We start from the raw sequence: 26,053 nt of genomic DNA on the forward strand, positions 1-26,053 counted from the left end.
AAAGAGATCCACTGTTTGTCACCCAATCAAGGATCTCACTTATACCAACTTCCCCTCTTTTCTCTCCCCTGACACTATATTCTCATTACCCTATTTCCTTAGTTTATAGCAAAATTCCTCAAAAAAAAAAAAATCTACATTCACAATTTTCATTTCACTATCAGATTCTTTCTTGAATCCACACCAATCATACTTTTATCCCCATCACTCCACAAAAATTGCTTTTTTTTTTAAGAGATAGAGAAATAGAAACATCAATGAGAGAGAAATATCTATCAGCTGCCTCCTGCACGCTCTCTTACTGGGGGGATCGAGCCCACAACCAAGGCATGTGCCCTGGTTGGGAATCGAACCAGTTACCTCTCAGTTCATAGGTCAACGCTCAATACTGAGCCATACTGGCCGGGCCACAAATATTGTTCTTATCAAGGTAACCAGCAAAGTCCACACTGCAAAATCCAATGACCAAATCTGAATCCTTATATTATTTGACCAATTGGCAGAATCAGATACAGTTGATCCTTTATCTTCCCTGACACGTTTTTCATCCTTTTGCCTCCCAGAAACAGCACTCACCCTTGGTTCTCCTCCTAGCCATTTCACTTGGAATAAAAACCAAAGTTTTTATGATAGTCTACAAAGCTTCTCCATGATCTAGTCCCTGCTGCCTGGCATCCATTACCTTTTCAGCCTCTCCAGCTACACTGGCCTTCTTGCTTTTTCTCAAGTACACTAAGCATATCCTGCTTTAGACCCTTTGTGCTTGCTGTTCCCCATCCTGAAACCCTCTTTTCCTGGCTATCTGTGTAACTTCTCTCTCAGGGAGACCTATTCTTACTATCATATAAAAACTAGCAACTCCCTGCCCACATGTGACTCTCAATCCTCTTTTCTGCTTTTTCTTCTTAGCACCCATTAGCACCTGACACTGAATATAATCATTTGTTTTCTGTCTGTCTTCCCTGGACACTAAAATGTAAGCACTATGAGAGAAGTGATTTTGACTTATTCAAAAAGCATCACAAAGAAGAGTACTTGGCAGTTAGCCTGGTACATATTTGCTGAATGACTAAATAAATAATTACAAGTCATTATGCTAAAAGTTTTATAAAGATTAGCTCATTTAATCATCAAAAAAAGAATATGGAATTACTATTATTATTCCAATTATACTAATGAGACAAAGGCACAAGAGATTAAATAACTTGTATGTCACAAAGCTTTCCTGTATCTATCAAATGAGATCAAGTTAGAACATACAAATGGAGTACTTGACAAAATGTTTGGCACATAAAATACCTAACATTTCTGGAATACTTATTACATGCCAAACATTAATGTAGGCTCTTTATGTATATTTAATCATTTAATTCTCCTACTGTTTAATGAATGGTTGCTATTATTATTTTCACTATTTATTATTTATCAGGGTACCAACCTTAACTCAATAGAAGTCATAAAAGATGCTGCTGTGAGAAGAAACTCCACAAACTCCAACTTTTACTCTTCTCAGAAAAATGTTAACATGTGCTTAAAAAACAATGTGTTTTCAATATTAGCACTGGAAACCAAATCAAAATTAACTGAATTCATATCATACACAGACACATCATTAACTGCATATTTGCTGTCAGTTCTTTTAAAAAGCCCTCTAACATTCAAAGACAAAAGAGTCACAGATTTCCATTATAAAAAAATCTACCCCTCCAACAAAACTTTGGTTGCTATTCCATATTGCACTGTATTATGGTTAAAGCATATTTTTCATTATAAGTTAAAAATTATCTTGATTAAAGTAGATCTTTTTAATGTTTAAAATAGAACTTACTCATTTATACCAATTAATACCAAAATCTCCAAGTTTACCTAATGTAAACAGCCCATCTGTTTTAAAAAGCAGTTTTATTACCAAACATAAATTTTGAAATTACTGCATCTGAGAAAATAAAGTAGCCAATTTCCTTTACCCTTGAGTTAAAGTGAAAACCACGGGAATCATGAAATTTACTGAATATAATTTTGACAGCTCAATATGTCTTTTGGGTTTTAGTTTATAGCTCAACCTGCAGATACTCATTCTTTATTAACAATTAACATATAAAATATTCTGGGTAAAGACCCTTAAAACTTACGGTGCAATTATGGCTCTAGCAGGTCTTTTTGTAGACTGTACTTGTGAAAGCCAACCTTCCAGCTGTGCATTCAGCTGCGGTCCTATATAAAGAGAAAGGGAAACTGGAGTCAGCAAAGCAATGTACTACAGACAATCACACAAGACACAAAACCCTCATTAAACCTATACGGCCTAAAATAGCTTAATGGGCAGTGGGATCATCAGTTTGGATGTTAATATTTGCAACTGAACCAGCTACATACAACGTCTCTAGCAAGCAATCTGGTAAGCTCACATACTGATTAAACCAAACTTGCTTTTATCCATCTGCTTATTTATTTACAACAGTCTTCATTCCAGAACAATATGCTCTACAATTTGAGGGGTTATTTAAACAAAATAAAAGAAGAAACAGAAAACGGTTAGTATATGAAAGAAAATAATTGAGTAAATATTTTTTAGAACACCAAAACATAAAAAATGTTTATTTTTTCCTTTGGATAAAGCCAATTAGCTAAAGACAATATATATGATCACCCCAACAACCAAGTGAATTTAGTTTAAACTATGTGTGACAAATGTTGCCATCAGTCTTCTTACTTGAGCGCTATTATAGTTTCTCATGAGAGTGTGTATGTAACTACATAAAGGGTGAATTCTCTGTAGGTCTTTGCAATCTCTTAGCAGATTGCCCGTGATATGCATCACATTCTAGATTAATGTTTCTTCAAACATTAAATTGTTTTCTTTCTCTTCTACCTTTGAAGAGAGGTTTTCTGAGATGGCAGGAGGCTTTGGCTTAAATTATATTTCTCCAACATCAGCAATAGTTAAAAATTCCCATTTCTCTATATCCTTATCAATATTAGATAGTCTCAGAATTTTTAATTTTGTCAATTTGATGGATAAGAAATAGTATCCCTTTGTTTCTGTTAATTCTTATTTTCAAAATATCCATTGAGATTAATTGTGTAGTGATTTGGAAATCCTTCTGTATATATTCATAAACAAGTCAAATTTATGACAACCAATTTATTCTGTAAATTGCCAGAATACAAAAAAAGTCCGACTCGGCAATCAAACAATGTAGTTTATTTTTAAAACTTAAACTTAAGAACAATCACAAAAAAAACTTATATGAAATAATCCCATTAACTCAAGGAAAAATAGTAAATTAAATTTTTGGCTGCCTAATAAATTTCATACTAACTTAAAATAAGTATTGCTCTAAATATTTCCCTATTACAGGAAGTTTGTGAAACAGAAGTTGAAAATCTTTAAGAGCAAAGAAAATATCTTCCAATTCAGACACTCCACTGACACCAATTTCAGTGACTTTAAGCACTAAACCAAGCTTTCTTATCATTTCTTCTGGAAAAGGACCAATTTCTACAGAGGGATCTTAAAATTAAAGCCAAACTCCAATTTATTATGTATACTAGAGGCCTGGTACACAAATTCGTGCATGGGTGGGGTCCAGCCAGCCCACCCGATTGGGGTGGTGGGGGGGCCAATCAGGGGCAGCAAGAGAGACATACATGGTTAGGGGAGGAACCTTCCAGTGTTGCTCAAATTATCCCACACATATAAGGTAAAGAATGACCAAAAAAAACTTTTTACCATTCGTTTTTTAAGTGGTTATCTGCCTATTAGCACAGTAAACTTAATTCCACAGGACTGGTTAAAGCAAAGTAAAAAAAGACAAAGCGGAAGTAAAAAATATAAATCCAAACAAAATAGGCTGTCAGCACCTAGTATTTTGTTATTAATCATTCTGTGAAATCTGTTTAAACCAAAAAACTAAAAAATAAACTCGAACCTGTTGTGAGAAATATACAAACACGAAGCTCATGGATCTCTGAATTTCACAGGCCAAAAAAATTTCAAGAGAAATTTGGAACACCAATTTTTTATTTTACTAAGAATGGACATTTAAAACACACCAACCATTTACCTACAATCACCATTAACTTACAAAACAAATATAACACCAATTAGTAAGAGCACAATTTTAAGATAATCTCAATCCCTTAAACTGAATAAATTCACCACATTTCATTGACTCCAAGATACCATTAATATTAATGTGCACATTATTGTATGTGCTACAAAAAAACAAAACCTCCCAATTAAACTAGGACTTACATTTTTTCATTGCTTACAACTTTTTATTTTACAACTAGTGGCCCAGTGCACGATTCGTGCACATTGAAAGGAAATTAATTAGAAGAAATATTTTAATATCACTATTCGCCCTTTCTATATAATACAAGTGTCAACCAAATTCACTATCAACAATGACAGATCGAAACACACACCTGCGATTGGTGCCAGCGAGAACTTTATATGTATTGCACTTGTGCAATTCAACTTAGCCTTTTATATATATATAGGATAAACTTGCTTAATTAGACCTGCTTTCTGATGTAGCTAAACTTTTTCCAGCCCAAAGAATCACCCCAAGTTTCAGGTAATTGTCAGCAACACAGCAGTAAATATCAACATGAAACAGATTATTATGGTAGATCACGCGAGGAGAACAAAGGCTAAAATATTTAACTGCAGCAGTGCCTGACTATATTCTGCGCAGTGAGAAAACCTAAAGTCATTTTCAAGGTCCACCATTTCTTACTTCTTTTCAGTAGGGTGAAGTTTCTAAACTTTCTAAATCTTCGTTTTCTGGCTAATGAAAAGAAAATAGGATTCCACCGAGTCTCCTATCTACCTACTCCAGGACTTCTGTGAGAACCAAATGAGATGAGGCATGGGAAAATGCTTCACAGACATCTGGTTAAAATGTGAAATGCTTGCACCTGGCTATAAAGCAAGTCATGTTCCTGGACTAAAAAAACTGCAAGGAAGCTAGTCGTTGCTAGGGAGAGGAAGCTGGGAATTGCTACATGACATCATTACCCGGCACCCACAGCCCACAGCAACCATTTTCGGGCTGGGCTGGGCTGTCAGCCACATTTTGTGCCATGGCAGCGTCGGCTGCAATTTGGTGGGCTATCGGGTGGTGGCAGGGCCTATGTCCCACTTGGGGGAAGCTGAGTATTGCTTTGTGGGTGCCAGGTCCGTGATACCAGTGCACGTCACGGCAGCTCCTATGTTGAGCGTCTTGGCCCCTGGTGGTCAGTGCACATCATAGCAACCAGTGGGACAGTTGGGCACTTATCATATTAGCCTTTTATATAAATACTAGAGGCTCGGTGCACGAAAATTTGTGCACTGGGGGATGGGGGGTCCCCTCAGCCCAGCCTGCCCCCTCACAGTCCGGGAGCCCTCAGGGGATGTCCTACTGATGGCTTAGGTCCACTCCCCAGAGGGAGCGAGCCTAAGCTGCAGTCTGGCCTCCCTCTGTGGGAGGCGACTGGCCAATCATGGGAAGGCAACACCCCCATCACCCCCTCACTATTGGTGCCTCTGGCCTCCCTCTGCAGGAGGCGACCAGGCCAATCAAGGGAAGGAGACGCCCACATCACGCCACTGCTGCTGCCACTGCCGGCTGCCGCAGCTGCCTGAGCCTTAGCCCGCCCTCGCAGCAGCAGCCGCCATCCACGCCCTGCCTGAGCCTTGGCCCAGCCCTTGCAGCAGCAGCCACCACCATCCACGGCTTGCCTGAGCCTCAGCCCCGCCCTCGCAGCCGAGGCTCAGGCAGCTACTGCGGCTTTGTCTGGAATGACGTCCAGAAGATTTCTGGTCTGATTAGCATATTACCCTTTTATTAGTATAGATTATTCGAAAAGCTCTTTTAAGCTTATTTAGACATGATTTTTCATATAGCACTCTTGTGTTAAATTTTTTTAAGTCAGAGTCATCAGTAATCCTTGTTTTTCCATATTATCACCCTCTGTGCCATTTAAAGAATTAGTGATGCAATTATTTCTTTTAAAAGTGTTCCTCTATTGCCTCTGGGACTGTTACCTAAGCAACCAACACACATTGTCCAAGTCTCGATGCCATACCGTTTTTGATCTTACCAAAAGTTATCTCTGGAAGATGTAACTAATAGAAGGGTTCAGAAGACAACCCAGAGTAGGTAATCTCTCCCATAAATGGCATGTTCATTGAAACTTCAGTGGGTTGCAGTTGTCTAGTCATAACAGCAGGATTAATAATTAAGTTCACAGGTGTGTGGGCAGTGACAACTATTTCACAACAAAGATTTTAAGATACCTTTGACTATAAAACACCTCATTTTCAGAAGTGCCAAAATGTGGGGAAATGTACATCATAAAACCGATGAGCTATGAAAACCACATGCACTACAATGTTCTGATATTTATTTCAACACAGAACAGATGAAAACCTCATCAAAGACCAGCATTTGAAAACCACTTCTTCTCACTACAATGCTAGTAAAAAGTGTTTCTGAGAAGACTTATCAACTACAAGAATCTCATTTAATTTTAAAAATAAGTAAATAAATAAATAAAACATGGGGAAAGGGGTTGGGGGAGGACAATGGGGGAAAAAGGAGGACATATGTAATATTTGCAACAATAAAGATTTATAAAATATAAATAACATTTTAGCAGTTCTCCTGAAATCCTTTCATTGATGCCCTTCTGTGACCACATACTTAAAATTAAAATGTATTGCTATGCTATTTACAAAGCTTACTATCTTATTTTTAGATACATCTCAAGGGATGCTGCTTGTTTTTATGTATCAATAATAGGGCTCCTCACTCAGAAAGGTATATGCCCTTAGGAAAAGAAGAACACAAAAACTGTCACACTGAATCTGACCCAAAACCCACCTGGAGCAGCAGTGTTGCAGCAATCCAAAAACCCTTGCTGTGAAGAACACTGATTGTTCTCCTTGATATAAACCTCTAAGTTAGGCCAACTCGTTTATTTAAACACTGTAAGAATTCATTTACATTTTTAGCTAAACTCTGTAGTTCAGAATACAATCCATAGAAACAATTAACCATCCAAAATGAGCAATCTTTTAATACATACCAACCAACTAGAAATCCCTTAACACTTTTCTGCTCACTCGTATACAGTTTCTCAAAATTGTTATATACTTAATACCAATTCCATTGGCATTTCAACCTAAAAGTCCTGCAAAGTTGGAGGACCACAAGATACATCTCTCTCCAGGTCATTTACAAAATTGTAATCTGAAAATAGGTTTAGCATTAATCCCTTTAACAGTCTATTAATTTGGATTATCTGTTGCCACTCCTCTGTTTTTAAACAAATTCCTTATCAAATGATGCCATTAAATCCCTTGATAGTGTCTGGTTATAGTATCTAAAGATCAAGATACTGATTTTTGTGTGCCATTTTTTTCATTATTAAAAAAATTGTATGTCCGATATAGAAAATTTGGAGAATACATATTAAGAAGGAAGAAAAAATAACAATCCCAGTTATAAAAAGCACCAAAATTATATTTTACAAATTTCCTTCTAGTCTTTAAAACGATATAAAATTCTGTAACCTGCTTTATCTACATAATATTTTAGCATAAGCATTTCCCTATATTATGAACTTTATAAGGAAAATTTTGCTCTAGCTGGTTTGGCTCAGTGGATAGAGCGTCGGCCTGCAGACTCAAGGGTCCCAGGTTGGATTCTGGTCAAGGACACATGCCTGGGTTGGGGGCTTGACCCCCAGTAGGGGGAGTGCAGAAGGCAGCCAATTAATGATCTCTCTCATCACTGATGTTTCTAATCTCACCTCCTTCCTCTCTGAAATCAATAAAACATTTTTTTAAAAGAAAATTTTATGGTTAAATAATATTTCTTTATGTGAATGGATCACTGCTTCTTTAAACATTACTTATATTAACAAGATGTTTAGTTGTTTCCCATTTTTTGTAAAAAATTATATAATATGTATCTATTTCTATATTTAAAATTACTTCCTTTGGAGAGCCCCAAAAGTAGAATTACTATATAAATCATTATGGGACCTTTTTAAGATTTCAATACACATATTCAAAACCATATCCAAAATTGCATCCGTTCATAATGCACTATGCATGACCATACATATTGAAAATATTTTAAAAGGAGAAACCAAGATGGCGGCATAGGTAAACACGGGAGTTTGCTGCCTCCAACAACCACTTCAAAAATACAACTAAAAGACGGAACGGACATCATCCAGAACCACAGGAAGGCTGGCTGAGTGGAAGTTCTACAACTAGGAGGAAAGAGAAAAGCATACTGAGGCTCAGAGGAGGCGCAGTGCTGAAGTAAAATACTAAGGTGCGGAGTGCATGCGGAGCAGGCTGGTGGCTGAGGGTGCGGTTGTCGTTTTCAATTGGGAGGGAGGCTCAGGCTCTGAGCTCCAGTTCCGGGCGAGTCTCTAAGGACCCAGACTCATACAGGAGAAGCAGGACTGTCTGGCATCGCTCAGAACCCTAGGGCAGCTTTCTCTCCGTGGGGCTTGCAGCAATTACTGGAACACTGAGAAGCAGAGCCTCTGAGGGCAAGACTGAGAGTAGCCATAATTGCTAACCCCGCCCTGTTGATGGGGGGGGGGGGGACCTGCCCCGCCCAAGCCCTGCAGGGAGGCTTTTGCTGGCTAGCCTCAGGCAAAGGCTAGATTAGCACCTCCCTAGAGATCCAGGAGCCAGGAAGCCCAGAGGTCAGAGTGGGACCATCCAGCTTTAAGCTCCGTGGAACCATAAAAGACACACTCAGGGGGCAGACTCAGTGAGCACCAAAGCCCCATCGAAGCAAGTCTAGCCCCAGAGGGGTGTCTCCAGCACAGAAGTTCTCCCACCGCAGACACAGCTGATTCTCACAGCCAATTGGCCTGGAGGTCAATTCCTCACAGTGATAAGTACAACAATCAAGGCTTAACTACAACAAGACTGTGCACAAAGCCCACAAGGGGGGGGGCACCAAGAGTGTCTACCTCAGGTAATTGGGACACTTAGCACAGAAAGGCACTCTATCAACAGAGCGAAGCATAATAAATGCCGAGACAAAGAAACAGGACACAAATGACAGAATTGGAGGAAAGCAAACTGTTGGATATAGAGTTCAAAACCATACTTTTAAGGTCTTTAAAGAACTGTTTAGAAGCCGCAGATAAATCGAGTAAGGCCCTCGAAAAGACTGGTGAGACCGCCGAAAAATGTAGTGAGATTCTCGAAAAGACTGGTAAGACCGCTGATAAATGTAGTGAGATCCTCAAGAAATCTAATGAGACCCTCGATGTTGTGATAAAGGACCAACTAGAAATTAAGCATACACTGACTGAAATAAAGAATATTATACAGACTCCCAACAGCAGACCAGAGGGTTGCAAGGATCAAGTCAAAGATTTGAAATACGAAGAAGCAAAAAACACCCAACTGGAAAAGCAAAATGAAAAAATCCAAAAATACGAAGTGTAAGGAGTCTCTGGGACAGCTTCAAGCGTACCAACATCTGAATTATAGGGGTGCCAGAAGAAGACAGAGAGCAAGATATTGAAAACCTATTTGAAGAAATAATGACAGAAAACTTCCCCTACCTGGTGAAAGGAATAGACTTCCAAGTCCAGGAAGCGCAGAGAACCCCAAACAAAAGGAATCCAAAGAGGACCACACCAAGACACATCATAATTAAAATGCCAAGAGCAAAAGACAAAGAGAGAATCTTAAAAGCAGCAAGAGAAAGAGACTCAATTACCTACAAGGGAGTACCCATACGACTGTCAGCTGATATCTCAACAGAAACTTTGCAGGCCAGAAGGGAGTGGCAAGAAATATTCAAAGTGAAGAATACCAAGAACCTACAACCAAGACTACTTTATCCAGCAAAGCTATCATTCAGAAGTGAAGGCCAGATAAAGAGCTTCACAGATAAGAAAAAGCTAAAGGAGTTCATCACCACCAAACCAGTATTATATGAAATGCTGAAAGGTATCCTTTAAGAAGAGGAAGAAGAAGAAAAAGGTAAAGATACAAATTATGAACAACAAATACACATCCATCAACAAGTGAATCTAAAAATCAAGTGAATAAATAATCTGATGAACTGGTGATTGTAATAGAATCAGGGACATAGAAAGAGAATGGACTGACTATTCTTGGGGCGGGGGAGAAAGGGGTGTGGGGGTGAGTGAAGAGATTAGACAATAATCGTGCACCTATGGATGAGGACAGTGGGTGGGGAGGGAGGGCAGGGGGTGGGGTTGGAACTGGGTGGAGGGGAGTTATGGTGGGAAAAAAGAGTAACTAATATAATAATCTGAACAATAAAGATTTAATTAAAAAAAAAAAAAGAAAATATTTTAAAAGATTTAGAAACTTAACCCATGCCCCCATTTGATAAAAATAAAAATGTAATGCCCTACCTTAATCATATTTGGCATTTCAAAATAAGTTAAACATTCTATCACTTTAATCAAAGCAATTTTCATTTCTAAGAAAAATATTTTATTTCTCAGATATTTATTTTTTATATGATTGTCAGTGTTCTTGCCAAACACAAGTTATCCATTCCTAATGGTTAGCAAACAACTACTCCTGTTGGCCTTTACAGAAGACAAGTCAAACTTAAAACCAAGCCGATTATGCTGCATTGTGCTGCTGTTTTAAATTACACACAATCCTGAAGACGTTTCATGTGCTCTTGCAATTAAATCTTTTTAACTAATGGGGTATAATTTTCATCTTTTTAGAAATCATAACTCTTTCTCCTATAATAGATATAAAGTGGTCTACAGACCAGAATCTTCTCATGTATTTATTTAAAAGACACATCTCTGAGTCTTACCCCAGGGCTATGGCAGCACAATCTCTGGGTATGGCGAACAAGTGTTTTTAACAAGTTTCTAACAAGCTCTCCAAGTGACTGATAGACATTAAAATGTGAGGCCCACGGCCATAAATGAGTTTATGTGCACATGCTATATGTATGAATGAATGCAGCTAACGGATTCCTAGATGACTTATAACTGAGATTTTTCGTTACAATCAATAAATTGCATAATGTCTATGTTAGCAATATAGAAATGCATGGGTTTTTATCTTCAAACTGTTTTGAAGCCATAAGTTAGCCACTGCTTAAAATTTAAATAAGTTTATTTTTAACTGTTTCTAGCCTCTCACTTCTATCAATGTCTTCCCAGCTTTTTCTCTCAATCCTGATGACAAAGGAAAATGAACTCAGATTCATAAAAAACTAAGTAGTACACAAACTCAAATTCTCTTTCAAACCTTCAGTTTTAGTCCAAAAATTCATAAGAACATAGATAAACAATACAACATCTATAATCATTTCAAAACTCCCACAATTCTATTTGTAACTAAAAAGTGAAGTGTCAAGATTCGTCTAACAGAGGGTCAAGTGCTTTAGTGAGGGATCACAGAAGGTAACCACCTCAAGTGGTCAAATGCTTACAGTTGGGTCCACAATACTTCCTTAATGCATATCTAACCAGGATTGATTATTTTCTTCCAACTGAAGCTGGCATGAGTTTGGTTTTTTTTCTCCCTTTGGATTATAATCAGCCAGTTGATACTAGTAAATATGTATAATGTAGCACCAAATCCAAAACATAATATGTGGAAAAATAAAACAAGTCTGTCTTATTGAAAAGAATCAGGACTAGGATAACACTACCCACACAAGGTAACACTTCTCAAGCATTGCTAAAAAAATAAAAGTTTCTTAAGATAAATGGAAGAGTTAGAATTTTCATTTTTCATATATTTTCACCACACAACAGATCTGTAGACATTATCACATTCTCACCCTACTCTGTAATACAGATTTTCTTCTCTAAGAGTTTTCACTTACAGAGGTTGATCAGAAAAAAGTGGAACAGGCCCAGTAGACTGTGTGTGAACAGATTGAACAAAAGATCTTAAACAATCTAAGCATCCACAAAAACAAAACAAAACTGGTTAAATAAATTTTGCTAGATCCATAAAGTAAAATATTCAGCAACAGGAAAACAATAAGGCAAAATTTTATGACCCTCTATGGAAGATGTCTTAATTAAGGAAAAAAAGAAAGCATGGTACTGAACAGAAGGTACAAAATATTTTCATTATATGCACATATATCATACATGATTATGTACTGGTTTGTATTTATGTAGCATAGCTCTAGACCAGTGGTTCTCAACCTGTGGGTTGTGACCCCTTTGGAGGTTGAACGACCCTTTCACAGGAGTCGCCTAAATACATCCTGCATATCAGATATTTACATTACAATTCATAACAGTAGCAAAATTACAGTTATGAAGTAGCAATGAAAATAATTTTATGGTTGAGGGTCACCACAACATGAGGAACTGTATTAAAGGGTCGCAGCATTAGGAGGGTTGAGAACCACTGCTCTAGACGAACACAAAAGAAAAGGCTACCAGTGATTGCATCCTGACAAGGAAACTAAGAGGAGAGGAAAACTTGACTTTTCACTGTATACCCTTCTGTATCCTTTGCATTTTGCACTATGTACACTACTACTTATCAAATCCTATATAATACAGAGGTAATATGCAAATTGACCATCACACACTCACAAGATGGCTGCCTACAACCAGGCTGGCAGGGGGGCTGGGAGGGGCAACCAGGTTGGTGGGGTGGGGAGGCCAGTTAGGGGCGACCAGGCCAGCAGAGGGGGGCAGTTGGGGGCAACCAGGCAGGCAGGCAAGTGAGCAATTAGGAGCCAGCGGTCCAGGATTGTGAGAGGGATGTCCAACTGCCCTAGGCCCGATCTTGGGGATCGGGCCTAAACCGGCAGTCGGATATCCCCGAGGAATCCCAGATTGGAAGGGTGCAGGCTGGGCTGAGGGGACTCCCCCCCCACCATGCACGAATTTCATGCACCAGGCTTCTAATATTAAGTAAAAAAAAAAGATGGTGCAGTCACATAACATCATACCATCCTATATAATAAAAGGCTAATATGCAAATCAACAAAATGGCAGAACGACCGGTCGCTATGATGTGCACTGACCACCAGGGGGCAGACGCTCAATGCAGGAGTTGCCCCCTAGTGGTCAGTGCGCTCCCACAGGAGGAGCGCTGCTCAGCCAGAAGCCGGGTTCATGGCTGGCAAGTGTAGCGGCAGTGGTGGGAGCTTGTTCGGCCTCCACAGCAGCGCTAAAGATGTTCAACTGATGGCTTAGGCCCGCTCCCTAAGCTGTCAGTCAGATATCCCCCAAGGGCTCCCAAATTGCAAGAGGGCACAGGCCGGGCTGAGGGACATCCCGCCCCCAAGTGCATGAATTTTGTGCACTAGGCCTCTAATGAAGTCATAAACAATTCTGCTACAGACATGGAAAAACACCAGTAAATGCTAAATCCAACTAACAACAAACCATTGCTATACCTAAGACAGTACCTACAACATTTAATAATGTAGGTCATAATAAATAAAACCCAACTGCTGAGAACTATTATTTGACCAATAATATATACACTGCAGTAATAATAAATATGTGGACCAATGTGACAAGATTTCCCTATGAGCAAGAAGGAATTTCCCTTTTTACTGCACTCCCCCTAAAAGTGATGTCCATCACCAAATTTCTGATAGAACTAGAGACTACAGAAACAGTCTAGAAAAGAATGATCTAGAAAAGAGGACATTAAAAACCTTATTAATATCTTTCTTTGTAATTCTCCAATGAACAAAATTTAAGTTTGAACAGTTTGTGTTTCTCGGGGGGGGGGGGGGGGGGGGGTTGTTTTGTTTTGTTTGTCTTTGATCTAGCAAGGACTTCAGTTATTCTTCACTGACCTCTCCAGCAATCATTTACCAGATAATCTAGAGAGGTGAATTGCTTTTTGAAGCAATTAACAATAATACGATTTTTTGGTTTTGTACTTTTGTTGTGGCATGTCTGAGGCCTGTTTCCTTCTTTCGCTAAACACTGCATGTGCCAGCTCATCCATCTAAAGAATTGTTTCTAATTTTGCAACCATAAAATGTAAACAAAAAGAATCTCAGCAAGTTCTTCCTTGATTACTAACCAAGAAAACATGTCTAACATAGACTGAAAGATGGGCATGCCAGGTATCAGATATGCAGAAAAGAAATAATAGGCATAACGAACATCAACACAAAAAGTTTTCCATGGAGTTCTGAGATTGATGATTTAGCGGGGAAACAGTTGGGAGACTAAGAGTTACAATTAATATGGTAGTTAAGCAATATGTGTGTATCCACTCCGCTGAACCCTTTTCTTATCCCTCTGGACTGTTTTCACTGAACTCCCTAACCCTGAAGCAAACATGTTAATGCAAAAGCTGCCTAAATTGAAAAACACTTGGGTTTTCTTATTCCCAGAAGATCATACCAGAAAAGTTCTGAGAGCCACAACTGTGCTCAGGCACTAGCACCTTTAAGAAGCTTCAGACAACTGGCACTGGAACCTTCTTTTGAACCACAACAGTCACAAAAATTCAATTAAAGGCATAAAAACTCGCTCCCAAACCTATGTACACTTAGGCCAATTTGACAGATGACAGACAGACAACCACTCAAACAACCGTAATTTTATAAGCCAGCATTTCCCAAATGGTGTTAAGCAAAATTAGAATAGAACTTTGTTCCTAAATTAATGAGAGGGGAGTGAGTGAAAGAGTCAAGGATGACTAAACTTGGGGCTAGATGAACGATAGTACCAGTGTCAAAGATGGAACTAAGAAAGACCATAAAGTTTGTTTTAAGATTAAAACTTTGGGGCAATGGAAACTAAAGAGAAAATAAACAAATGGGACTACAACCTCTCCTTTCTTTCTTTTTTTTTTTTTTATTCTGGGATTTATTTACCTTCTATGGCTGTCACTGGAGCTGAGAGCTGGCTCCAGCTCTGAGGCTCGGCTCCAGCTCTGAGACCTTGGCTGCTGAAAGCAGGGATCTGGGTTTGTTTGGGTTCTATAATTGCAACATTGTTTCGGTCCTGCTTGCTTCAGCTCTGACGGCTGAAAGCAGGTTTCTGGAGCTTGTTTAGCGTCTATAATTGCAACAATGTTTCTTAAACTGCAGCTCAGAGGCCGGCAGCAGCAGGCGGGGAACCTTGGCTTCCTCCATCATGGAGCAAGCAAGCCTCCTGTTTCGCTTCAGCTGCCTGGCTGCCGGCCGCCATCTTGGTTGGCAGTTAATTTGCATATCGCCCTGATTAGCCCATGGGAAGTGTGTCGGAGGTACAGTTAATTACCATGTTTCTCTTTTATTATGTAGGATAATGAACAACATAAACTGATGAACAAAAACAGATCCAAAGACAGAGAAGCATTGATCAGACCGTCAAACCTCAGAGGGAAGTTAGGGGAGGGTGGGGGTAAGGGAGAAAGATCAACCAAAGGACTTATATGCAAGCATATAGGCCTAATCAATGGACACAGACAACAGGGGGGTGAGGGCATGAGTGGGGGGGGATAGGGGGTAACGTGGGGATAAGAACACATATGTAATAACTTAATAAAAATAAATAAATAAATTTTAAAAAAAGATGAAAACTTTGACTTGGACACACTAAAAGTTTTAGGAGACAATAAGAAAAGCAGTTAAAGATGTACAGTTTTAAAGAGCCTTAATGGTAAGTGCAGAAAAAAGGGATCAAGGACAGAAATGTAGATTTCAGAGTCATTTAAGGTGGTTAAAGACAAGATGATGGATAAGAACTGTGTGTGTGTACGGATTGATGATGACAGCACAAATGTTAAAAAATTGAGTCTTATTAGGATACAGACACTTGGCATAGTAACAAGTTTAACTAATGAGAAAGAAAAGGGGTACAGTGCAAGAGAAAAAGGGGAAATACAGTACAAAGAAAGCAAAGAGATGAAATCTTTGAGATGAACAGAATCTGATGCTCTGCAATGAATGAAAAGAAAATGCCAATCCATATATTTGGTGATTATGAGAAATCATTAACCTTAGAGTGATTAGTTTTTAGTGATTAATGCTAATAATTTAGTTTACAAGTTAATAATTTAGTTTGCAAGTAGTTGCAGACAGGATGAGTTACAAGAAAATGGAGAGAACAAATGAAACTAGTCCAAGAACTAAAAGCAACTAGCATTGCCTCCTTTTTCATCATTTCTAGGTCTCTCAATTTGAAATCTCCAAAACTTCAAACACACCAATTCACTCACTTTAGCCCTAACCGGTTTGGCTCAGTGGACAGAGCATCGGCCTGTGGACTGAAGGGTCCCAGGTTCAATTCCAGTCAAGTGCATGTACCTTGGTTGTGGGCACATCCCCAGTAGGGTGTGTGCAGGAGGCAGCTGATCGATGTTTCTCTCTCATGGATGTTTCTAACTATCTATCCCTCTCCCTTCCTCTCAATAAAATACAGTTTTTTAAAAATTCACTCACTTTATAAAATATAATCTTAGGCATTAGCAATCACATTTTTATATCTCACAACAAAGAAAGCTATCTATTAATGTCATGAGATAAAGTCAACATGTAGGCATATTTTTGGAATTTTATTCAAACAGATACCAAACAACCTGAATATGAAAGTGAATTATTTATAAGATAAACAGTTTCTAAGATTTTCCTCTACACATTCACAGTAAACATGTATTACCGGTTAACAATCCTATCGCCATCGCTATAGAAATCAAGCCAGTATTTCATGTTATAAAGGAGAGTGATAATTAAAAATACTAGTATTTGGTATTGGTAGCAGAGCTTTCATCTAAGGACATCAAAGCAACTTTTAAACACCTATTAATTATGGCCTTTTCTAACTACCTTGTTTGCTGCAGCAGAATACGAGCATGAACATGACTGCATTTTACCCTGATGACACATAAAATATAATTTCAAACATCTGTGACTAATACTCAGTAATTACAAAAAATGGGTATAAACAAGTTACTTTGGATAACATACTTGATATCATACTTGAGAATGAAAAGTAAAATCTACTCAATGTAAACTTCAGTAACTGTCATCTAGAAAATTTTAGAAAAAGAACCAGACTAAATATTTTTATTCTATTAAAGATTTATAATTTCTTCCTGTAAATGTTAAATATCTTCCCCCAGCCAAACCATGAAACCATCACACATCATTTAAACAGTTCCAGTTATCTCAACTTGTGAAGGAATCCTAGTCACCTGATTCTGCTTCATTTGGCAACAGAATGCACCTGCAGACTTGAGCACCTTCTGGCTTCAACTAGGGCCCAGGGCTGCCTACACCCAGGCAGGGTTGACTGCAAACAGTTTCTACCCTTACAGCACCAACTTGGCTGATCTCCTGACCTGGAAGTCTCTGATCTTGCACTGCCTACAATATTACTCTAACAGTATTAGCAGTATAGCATCCCCTAATAGCAAACCTTCTAATACTAGACAGCCTCTATTCTGTTAGTGACCAAACTGAGAGCAGCCATTTTCAACCAGAGCACCACAGGTTTTAAAGCATGTAATACCTGACTACTTAGTCAGCGGCCCTGACCCCTTTTCCCTTACATTGTCAAATTAAAAAATGACAACAGTAAATACAACAATAGCTGTCCCATAGGAATAAATCAAAGCCATATATTTTTGTCCGATCAGCAAAAAATATATTCTTTGGTGTGCCACAGAATTTTATAAGATGAAAAAGGTTGAAAATCACAGTTGTAGAGTGATAAATCCTCTAAGAAGAAGTGCCTCAGATTAATTGCAAAGGAGGTCTCCTTTTTCACTTTTCATTTTCTTGATTACAAAACTACCCTCCATTTCATACCCTTGCATTCCAAACTCCACGCTTTTAACAATGACTTATGAATGGATACTTAAGATGTTATGTACTTTTCTAATGACTCAAATTGGCTGCTCAGTAAAAATTAAAAGATGTGCACATGCATAGTTTGTTTTGTCATGGCTTCAATATCTGAAAATCCAGCATTTCAAACTACAAAACCCTGAAAAACTTCTGAAGCATCTATGGAGAGGTGTAGAGTACCAAAATCTCAATCAGCTCAATCTTGTGTTTTTAACTGGATGCCATACAGAAAAATGAAGCAATGGCCATTGGTAACAGAAATAGGTGGTGAAGTCTTATAGTCCTAGGGGGTACACTGATTTGTCTTAAGCCAGAATAGGAATGCCATAAAAAATGTTTCTCACATTTAAACAGTCTGCAATAGGAAAGTAAAACTAATGTAAAAAATTAAAATGTTAAAAATAAAGACCAGTTTGGCAAGTATGACACCTAAGTTATACATTCTCATGGGGCACGGCTGCTTTAACTGGACAAAGCTGGGGTTTGAGGAAAATTCTCATCTCCAGGTCTGTGTGACAGATAATAGGACTCAGCAGACAATGTATATACAATAGGGTCTTATTGAACCCAGTTAAGTGAAAGCCTACACTACTCCTAAACCCTTGCCCCACCACCAAGACACCTGGGAGATGCCACCCAGATCTCAAGAGTACTTAGCTTACATCCTTTGGTGGGTATCTAGAAAAAGGCAGAAGCATCCTATTGCATTTCTTCCCTACCCCTCATGTGGGCTGAGTACTAAAAAACAAAGTGTCTTTGCCTAGAAACAAACTATCTCTAGAGAGACTGAAAGGAAGGAGAGAAAAAAAGCAAATTCACTGCAATGGTGAGCAGAGAAAGGAGTCTATACTCTCAAACACATGGCAGAAATTAAAATGCTGAAAATAATGTCAAGATATCCTATATAATAAAGAGCTAATATGCTAATCAGACCAAACAGCAGAACGACCGTCTGGACCACCTCCCAAACGAAGTGGGGGCTGCAAGGGGCCGAGGCAGCCGCGGCTGCGAGGGCCAAGTCCCTTGCACAAATTTCGTGCATCGGGCCTCTAATATACATTATAATGACCTAGCATTAGTGGTCACTAACAAGTCACATTTCTAAAAATTACTAAAATATATACTCATATATTAAAAATATAGACAATTTAAAAGAACCCACAATGTCCAGAAGTTGGAGTGCATATACAACCCACTTTGTCTTCAAGTGGCCCATAAATTGTGAATAAGGTATTTAACTTCCAGGCTCTTAATATAGCTAATTTCAAATTTAGTGGAGGAGCACTAATTTTATTAAAATTAGTGCTCCTCAACTAAACTGGATGGGAGGAAATAAGGTGGCAAATGAGGAAGCAAATTCTCCATTTAAATTATTTATTTATTTATTTATTTATTTTGGTTAATCCTCACCCAAGGATATATTTTCGTTGATTTTTAGAGAGAGTGGAAAAGAGAGGGAAAGACAGAGAGAAACATCAATGAGAGAGAAACACATCGACTGGTTGCCTCCTGCACGAGCCCTCGGCCGGGGAGGAGCCTGCAACCAAGTTTTGTGCCCTTGTCCGAAATCGAATCCAGGACCCTTTGGTCTGCAGGCCAACACTCTGTCCACTGAGCCAAACTGGCTAAGACTAAAAGTTTTAAATAGAGTTGAAAGTAGACAAGCACTCAAGAACAGCACAAACATGAACTTACATTACGCCTTAAAGCAGAACTAGAGAGGCAGAAAATGGCAGGGTGTTTCCAAACAGAAGGAAGCTATGAACACAAGCACAGAAGCAGAAATGACAATTCCAGTTGCAAGAAACACAGTTCAAAGGGGAGAACTAGAATAAATGACCTCTTAAAGCCTATGTTAAGGAATTTGCTTGTTTTTCCAAATAGACAATGGGGAGCCACGGAAAGTTTTTATGCCTGAAAAGGTGTTTTAATTACAAGACCAACATACTGAAACATGTTCACTGTATAGTTTATGCAACATGCATGACTAAAAAGTTTAATTTTACATATTTTGGATTTTTAAAATTACCTTGCTTTTATTGATTTGACAGTATGAAACTTCACAAAATAAAATGTTTTACAAGTCACATGATTCCCAAACACTTATTTTCAAATAACCATAAATGTTTAATAATCTAGAATGATAATTTATGCAAAGCCTTGTATGGGAAGCAATGTAGAATGGTGGTTTCTAGTTTCAGGTGTGGAGCCAGCTGGTTGGAACACCAGCACAAACTTTGTGACCTTGAACAACCTAAGCTTTTTTACATGGTTTTTATACTAAAAGAAATGTAAGGGCAAATGCCTAACATATAGTAAGGACTCAATAAATGTTGGCAATAATCATTAAATAGAATCCAGATGCCCTACAGTAGTTGTTGGCTCATCTGAGTTTTGGTAAGGATCCATATGTTCTTATTTTCTACTTTCCAAAATTCTTAGTTAAACATACTTGTATTTAATAAATACTTCCTGGTAGACCAGTGGTTCTCAACCTTCCTAATGCCGCGACCCTTTAATACAGTTCCTCATGTTGTGGTGACCCCCAACCATAAAATTATTTTCATTGCTACTTCATAACTGTAATTTTGCTACTGTTATGAATTGTAATGTAAATATCTGATATGCAGGATATATTTAGTGACCCCTGTGAAAGGGTCGTTTGACCCCCAAAGGGGTCGCGACCCACAGGCTGAGAACCGCTGTGGTAGACTGATATGTAGAAACCAATCTTTATTTATTACACCAGACTAGAGGCCCAGTGCACGAATCCATGCACTGTTGGGGTCCCTCGGCCTGGCCTACAGGGATGGGACTGAAACCGGCTCTCTGACAATCCCCCGAGGGGTCCCAGATTGTGAGAGGACGTATGCCAGGCCCACCAGTGCATGATCGGGGGCCGGGGAGGGATCACAGGAGGGCTCCAGGGAGTGTCCAGCCCATCTCGCCCAGTCCCCATTGGCTGGATCCCAGCAGCAAGCTGACCTACCAGTCAGAGCGTCTGCCCCCTGGTGGTCAGTGTGCATCATAGTGACTGGTCAGATGGTTAAACTCTTAGCATATTAGGCTTTTATTACATAGGATAATGAACAAATGGTAGGCACACTGTATCTAAGTCCAAAACACAAATGTCTCAACTCAGTTATTTAAAAATACAATTATTTTAAACTGCAAACATATTGTTAAATTACATTAGTGTTAAATTTCACATTAGCAATGGAATTTTCAAATACTGTAAGAACTTTTTTATTTCATTTTTTTAAATATGTTTTTATTGATTTTTAGAAGGAAGAAAGAGACATTGAGAGATAGAAACATCATTGTTCGGCTGGCTGCCTCCTGCATGATCCTGGATCAAGCCCGCAACCCCAGCATGTGCCCTGACCAGGAATCGAACCAGTGACCTCTTGATTCATGGGTTGATGCTCAAACCATTGAGCAACACCAGCCCTGCAGGAGTCAAAGACCTCTACACAAAGCAGAGATGGGAGACTAGATAAATTAGTCAGTCTGTGTTCACCTAAACAGCCAGTTTCCTCCCTTCTCACAGGTTAAGTTAGCCAACAGCGCAAATTCAGAAGAATCGGATCCTGAATCACCTAATGGCGAAGCACTAGAGCAAAGTACTCATCAGAATCATCCGCAGTGCTTTTAAGAAAACCACACAAGCCAGAATCCCCACTCCTAGAGGAATCCAAAAGACTCAAAAGATTTGGGATAGGGCCCCATCGTTGAAAACCACTGTCTTTAGGGACTAAACAGAGAACACTTATGTCAACTATATTTCAGTAAAACAGTTTTATTTTTTAACTACCACTGGGGTTTTAGTATAGCATCAAAGGATATCCACAATTATGTGAAAAGTCTGTTAAAATACTCTTCCCCTTTCCAACTACATATCTGTATGAGGCCAGATTTCCTTCATATGCTTTAGTGAAAGAACCTATCACAACAGAGTGCACGCAGTAATAGCTATGGGAATCCAGTTGTTTCCTATTAAGCTAGACATAAAGACAGTTGCAAAAAATGTAATAAATGTCAATCTCATATTTTCCTTGTTTTGGAAGAGACAGTGACTTTCATTAAAAACGCTACTTACGCCCTAGCTGGTTTGGCTCAGTGGATAGAGCGTTGGTCTGAGGACTGAAGGGTCCTGGGTTCGATTCCACTCAAGGGCACATGCCTGGGTTGCAAGCCCAATCCCCAGTAGGGGGTGTGCAGAAACATCTCATCATTGATGTTTCTCTCTCTCTCCCTCTCCCTTCCTCTCTGAAATCAATAAATATATATAGATAGATAGATAGATAGATAGATTGATTTTTAAATGCTACTTATGTTAACATAAATAGCGTTTAAATGGGTTTATAATTTTTAAATGATAGATATTGATAGATATAACCTACATAAACAAAAGCTTTTTGGAGTTATCAATAATTCTGAAGAATGTAAAGGAATTCTGAGGCTAAAAAGTTTGAAAACAACTGCTAGAAACCTAATAATACTTTTATTACTTAGCTATTGAGTATCTTCCTTTGAAGTACAATAAGCAATAACCAAACAAAAGGAGGTGATAGGTAGAATAATGATTGTTATAAAATGAAAGTATCTTCAATCATTAAATTTGTTATGTACAAAAGGCAAGGAATAAAACAATTATATAATATGCTACCATTTGCTGAAACCGGAGAGGAAATGATGTCAGATGCATATGTGCCTGTATATGCATAAAAAAACACTAAGCTGGCATTCAAGAAATTGACAAAAAGCAACCACCTATGAGGGAAGGGGAATATGGAATACTCAGGAATGGTATAGGAATGACACTTCTCAATGAATACCTTTAACTTTAAAACACATAAATGTATTCTATTTCTTAATTTAATCTAAATCTAATTTAACCTATTTAGAAAATATTAACTCTGTTACACTTAAAAGATGTTACTGATGGAATTAAAAACAAAATTAGATATTGTGCAAGAAAAAAAATCTGTGCACTTAAAGATAGAAAAAGAAATATGCAAAAGGAAGCAGAGAGTAAAAAAAATTTTTTAAAAATAGCCCTAGCTGGTTTGGCTTGGTGGATAGAGCACCGGGATCCCAGATATAATTCCAGTCAAGGGAACATGCCCGGGTTGTGGGTTCGATCCCAAGTAGGGGACATGCAGGAGGCAGCCAATCAATGATTCTCTCTCATCACTGATGTTTCTCTCTCTCTCTCCTCTCTCCCTTCCTCATTAAAATCAATAAAAATGTATTTTTTAAAAAATAATAAAATAAAAAAATAATTCTCACCCTGGCCAGTTTGGCTCAGTGGATAGAGCATCGGCATGCAGATGGAAGGGTCCTGGGTTCAATTCCAGTCAAGGGCATTTGCCCGGTTGCAGGCTCGAGCCCCAGTAGGGGGCGTGCAGGAGGAAGCCGATCAATGATTCTCTCTCACTAATGTTTCTTTTTTTTTTTCTTCTTTATTGATTTCAGAGAGGAAGGAAGAGGGAGAGAGAGAGATTGAAACATCAATGATGAGAGAGAATCACTGATCAGCTGCCTCCTGCACACCCCCTACTGGGGATCAAGCCCGCAACCCGGGCATGTGCCCTTGTCTGGAATGGAAACTGGTACCCTTCCGTCTGTGGGCCAATGCTCTATCCACGGAGCCAAACCAGCTAGGGCTCATCATTGCTGTTTCTATCTCTCTCTCCCTCCCTTCCTATCTGAAATCAATAAAAATACATTTTTAAAAAGTAACACTTTCAACTGGAATCTAGAAAACAAAGAGGGTGAAAAGAAAAAATATCTGAGGTAATAATACTAAATATTTTTCCAAATTTGCCACAAACTATAACCTGCAAATCCAAGAAACTTGGTGAATCCAAAACAGGATAAACTCAAAGAAAATTATTCAAAGGCACATGATAATAAAATAACAGGAAAATGGTAATAAGCTTTTTAAAAAGCATAAAGCAACCAGAGGAAAAAAGACAGACTGTATTCAAGAGAACAAATATTTTAAAAACCACAGAATTTTCAGAAGTTGTGCAAGCCAAAATAAAATAGAACATTTAGAAAGTGCTAAAAAACAAACACAGGAATGTCAACATACCCACTGAATTCAATGCCTACCAAACTACCTTTCAAAAATGGGGCAAAAAAACACACAAAACTATAGTTATCAATCTGTGTTGTAAAGGTATAGGATAAACAGGCAGGTAGGAATAGAACTGAGAGTGCAGAAATAAACCCAAACATTTATGTCCAATTGATTTGAACATTCAATGGGGAAAGAAGTCTCTTCAACAAATGGTGCTGAGACAATTGGATATCCACATGCAAAAGAATCAAGTTGGACCCCAACCCACCCCACATACAAAACTAACCCAGAATGGATCAACAACCTAAATGTGAGTACTAAAATAATAAAACTCTCAAAAGAAAATACAGAAGCAAATCTCCATTATCTTGGATTTAACAATGGTTGGGGGTTTTTTTTTAGATATAACACCAAAGCACGAGTAAAAAACGAATATAACTTAATTTCATCAAAATTAAAAACTTTTGTGCATGAAATTATTACCCAGAAAGTAAAAAGACAATCTGTAGAAACGGGAGAAAAGACTTGCAATTCATATACCTGTTAAGGGATTAAGTTCCAGAATATATAAAGAATTCTTACAACTCAATAACAGAAACACAACCCAATTCAAAAATGGACAAAGGATAGACATCTCTGTTTAGATGATATACTAATGGCCAATAAGCATATGAAAAGATGTTCAACATCATTAGTCATTACAGAAATGCAAATCAAAGCCATAATGATACAACTTCATACTCAGAATGATTATTATCAAAATTAGTAAGTGTTGGTAAAGATTTGAAGAAAGTGGAACCCTCATGCATTGCCAGTAGAAATGTAAAATGGTCCAGCTGCTATGGCAATCAGTTTGGTGGTTCCTCAAAAAGTTAAACATAGATTATGTGACCCAGCAATTCAACTCCTAGATAGATACCCAAAAGAGTTCATAGCAGAGACTCAAGCTTGCATACCAATACTCATAGCTGTATCAATACTAAAGCCAAAAGGTGGAAACAACTCACAATGTCCATCAACAGATGAAATAAATAAAATATGGTATATACATATATTGGTATTATTCAGCCTTAAAAAAGAATAAAATTCTGATACATTCTGCATGTATCATCCTTGCAAACATGTTAAGTGAAATAAGCCAGACATCAAACAGCAAGGTGGTCTCTGAGAGCCCTGACACAGATGAAAAAGTATTTACCATGTAAATATTAACCATAAGAAAGCTAGATTGGCCCTGGCCGGTTTGGCTCAGTAGATAGAGCGTCAGCCTGCAGACTGAAGGTCCTGGGTTCGGTTCTGGTCGAGGGCACGTCGTACCTTGGTTGCAGGCTTGATCCCTGGCCCTGGTCGGGGTGTGTGCAGGAGGCAACCAATCAATGTGTCTCTCTCACATCAATGTTTCTATCTCTCTTTCCCTCTCCCTTATTCTCTGAGATCAATGAAGATTTATTAAAAAAAGAAAAAGAAAGAAAGCTAGATTGGCTTTATTAATATTAAATAAGAAACACTTCAGAACAAAACATATTACCAGAAATAAAAAGGTACATAGGTAATGATAGAGTTAATTCATTAAAAAAAAAAAAAAAGTAATCCAAAACATGCATATCAAATAATAGACATTCAAAATACATGAGACGGCCCTAGCTGGTTTGGCTCAGTGGAAAGAGTGCTGGCCAGCAGACTAAAGGCTTGATCCCCAGTTTGGGGTATGCAGGAGGCAGCCAATCAATGATTCTCTCTCATCATTGATGTTTCTATCTCTCTATCCCTTTTATTGATTCCTCTCTGAAATCAATTTAAAAAAAAACATAAAACAACAAATTAACAAAGCTAAGACAAAAAAGACAATTTCAGAATCATATTTAGAAATTTCAACACTGTTCTCAGGAATTGACAGAAATAATAAATGGATAATCAATAGGAATGTAGAAGATTTAAATATAGTAACAACTTAGCCCAGCGGTTCTCAACCTGTGGGCCGAGACCCCTTTGGCGGTCGAACGACCCTTTCACAGGGGTCGCCTAAATACATCCTGCATATCAGATATTTACATTACGATTCATAACAGTAGCAACATTACAGTTATGAAGTAGCAACGAAAATAATTTTATGGTTGGGTCACAACAGGAGGAACTGTATTTAAAGGGC

At 38.3% G+C, this 26,053-nt stretch overlaps 1 protein-coding gene across 4 annotated transcripts in view; it reads right to left on the minus strand.

Annotated features, from left to right (window-relative positions):
• Positions 1-26,053, minus strand: part of MEMO1 (mediator of cell motility 1) — an 84,755-nt gene that overhangs the window by 49,316 nt on the left and 9,386 nt on the right. Inside the window, exon 2 of one of the 4 annotated variants that reach the window (XM_070428950.1) lies at positions 2,133-2,214. In XM_070428950.1, the coding sequence (XP_070285051.1) occupies positions 2,133-2,214 (82 nt within the window). Of the gene's footprint in view, positions 1-1,438; positions 1,531-2,132; positions 2,215-26,053 lie in introns of those variants that run through there. The other 3 variants (XM_070428952.1, XM_070428951.1, XM_070428953.1) reach the window with 3 other exon arrangements.

Source organism: Myotis yumanensis, unplaced genomic scaffold (genome assembly GCF_028538775.1).
Source record: "Myotis yumanensis isolate MYYU_CA2020_CCGP unplaced genomic scaffold, mMyoYum1.0.hap1 SCAF_11, whole genome shotgun sequence".
In the NCBI taxonomy this organism is placed as follows: Eukaryota; Metazoa; Chordata; class Mammalia; order Chiroptera; family Vespertilionidae; genus Myotis; species Myotis yumanensis.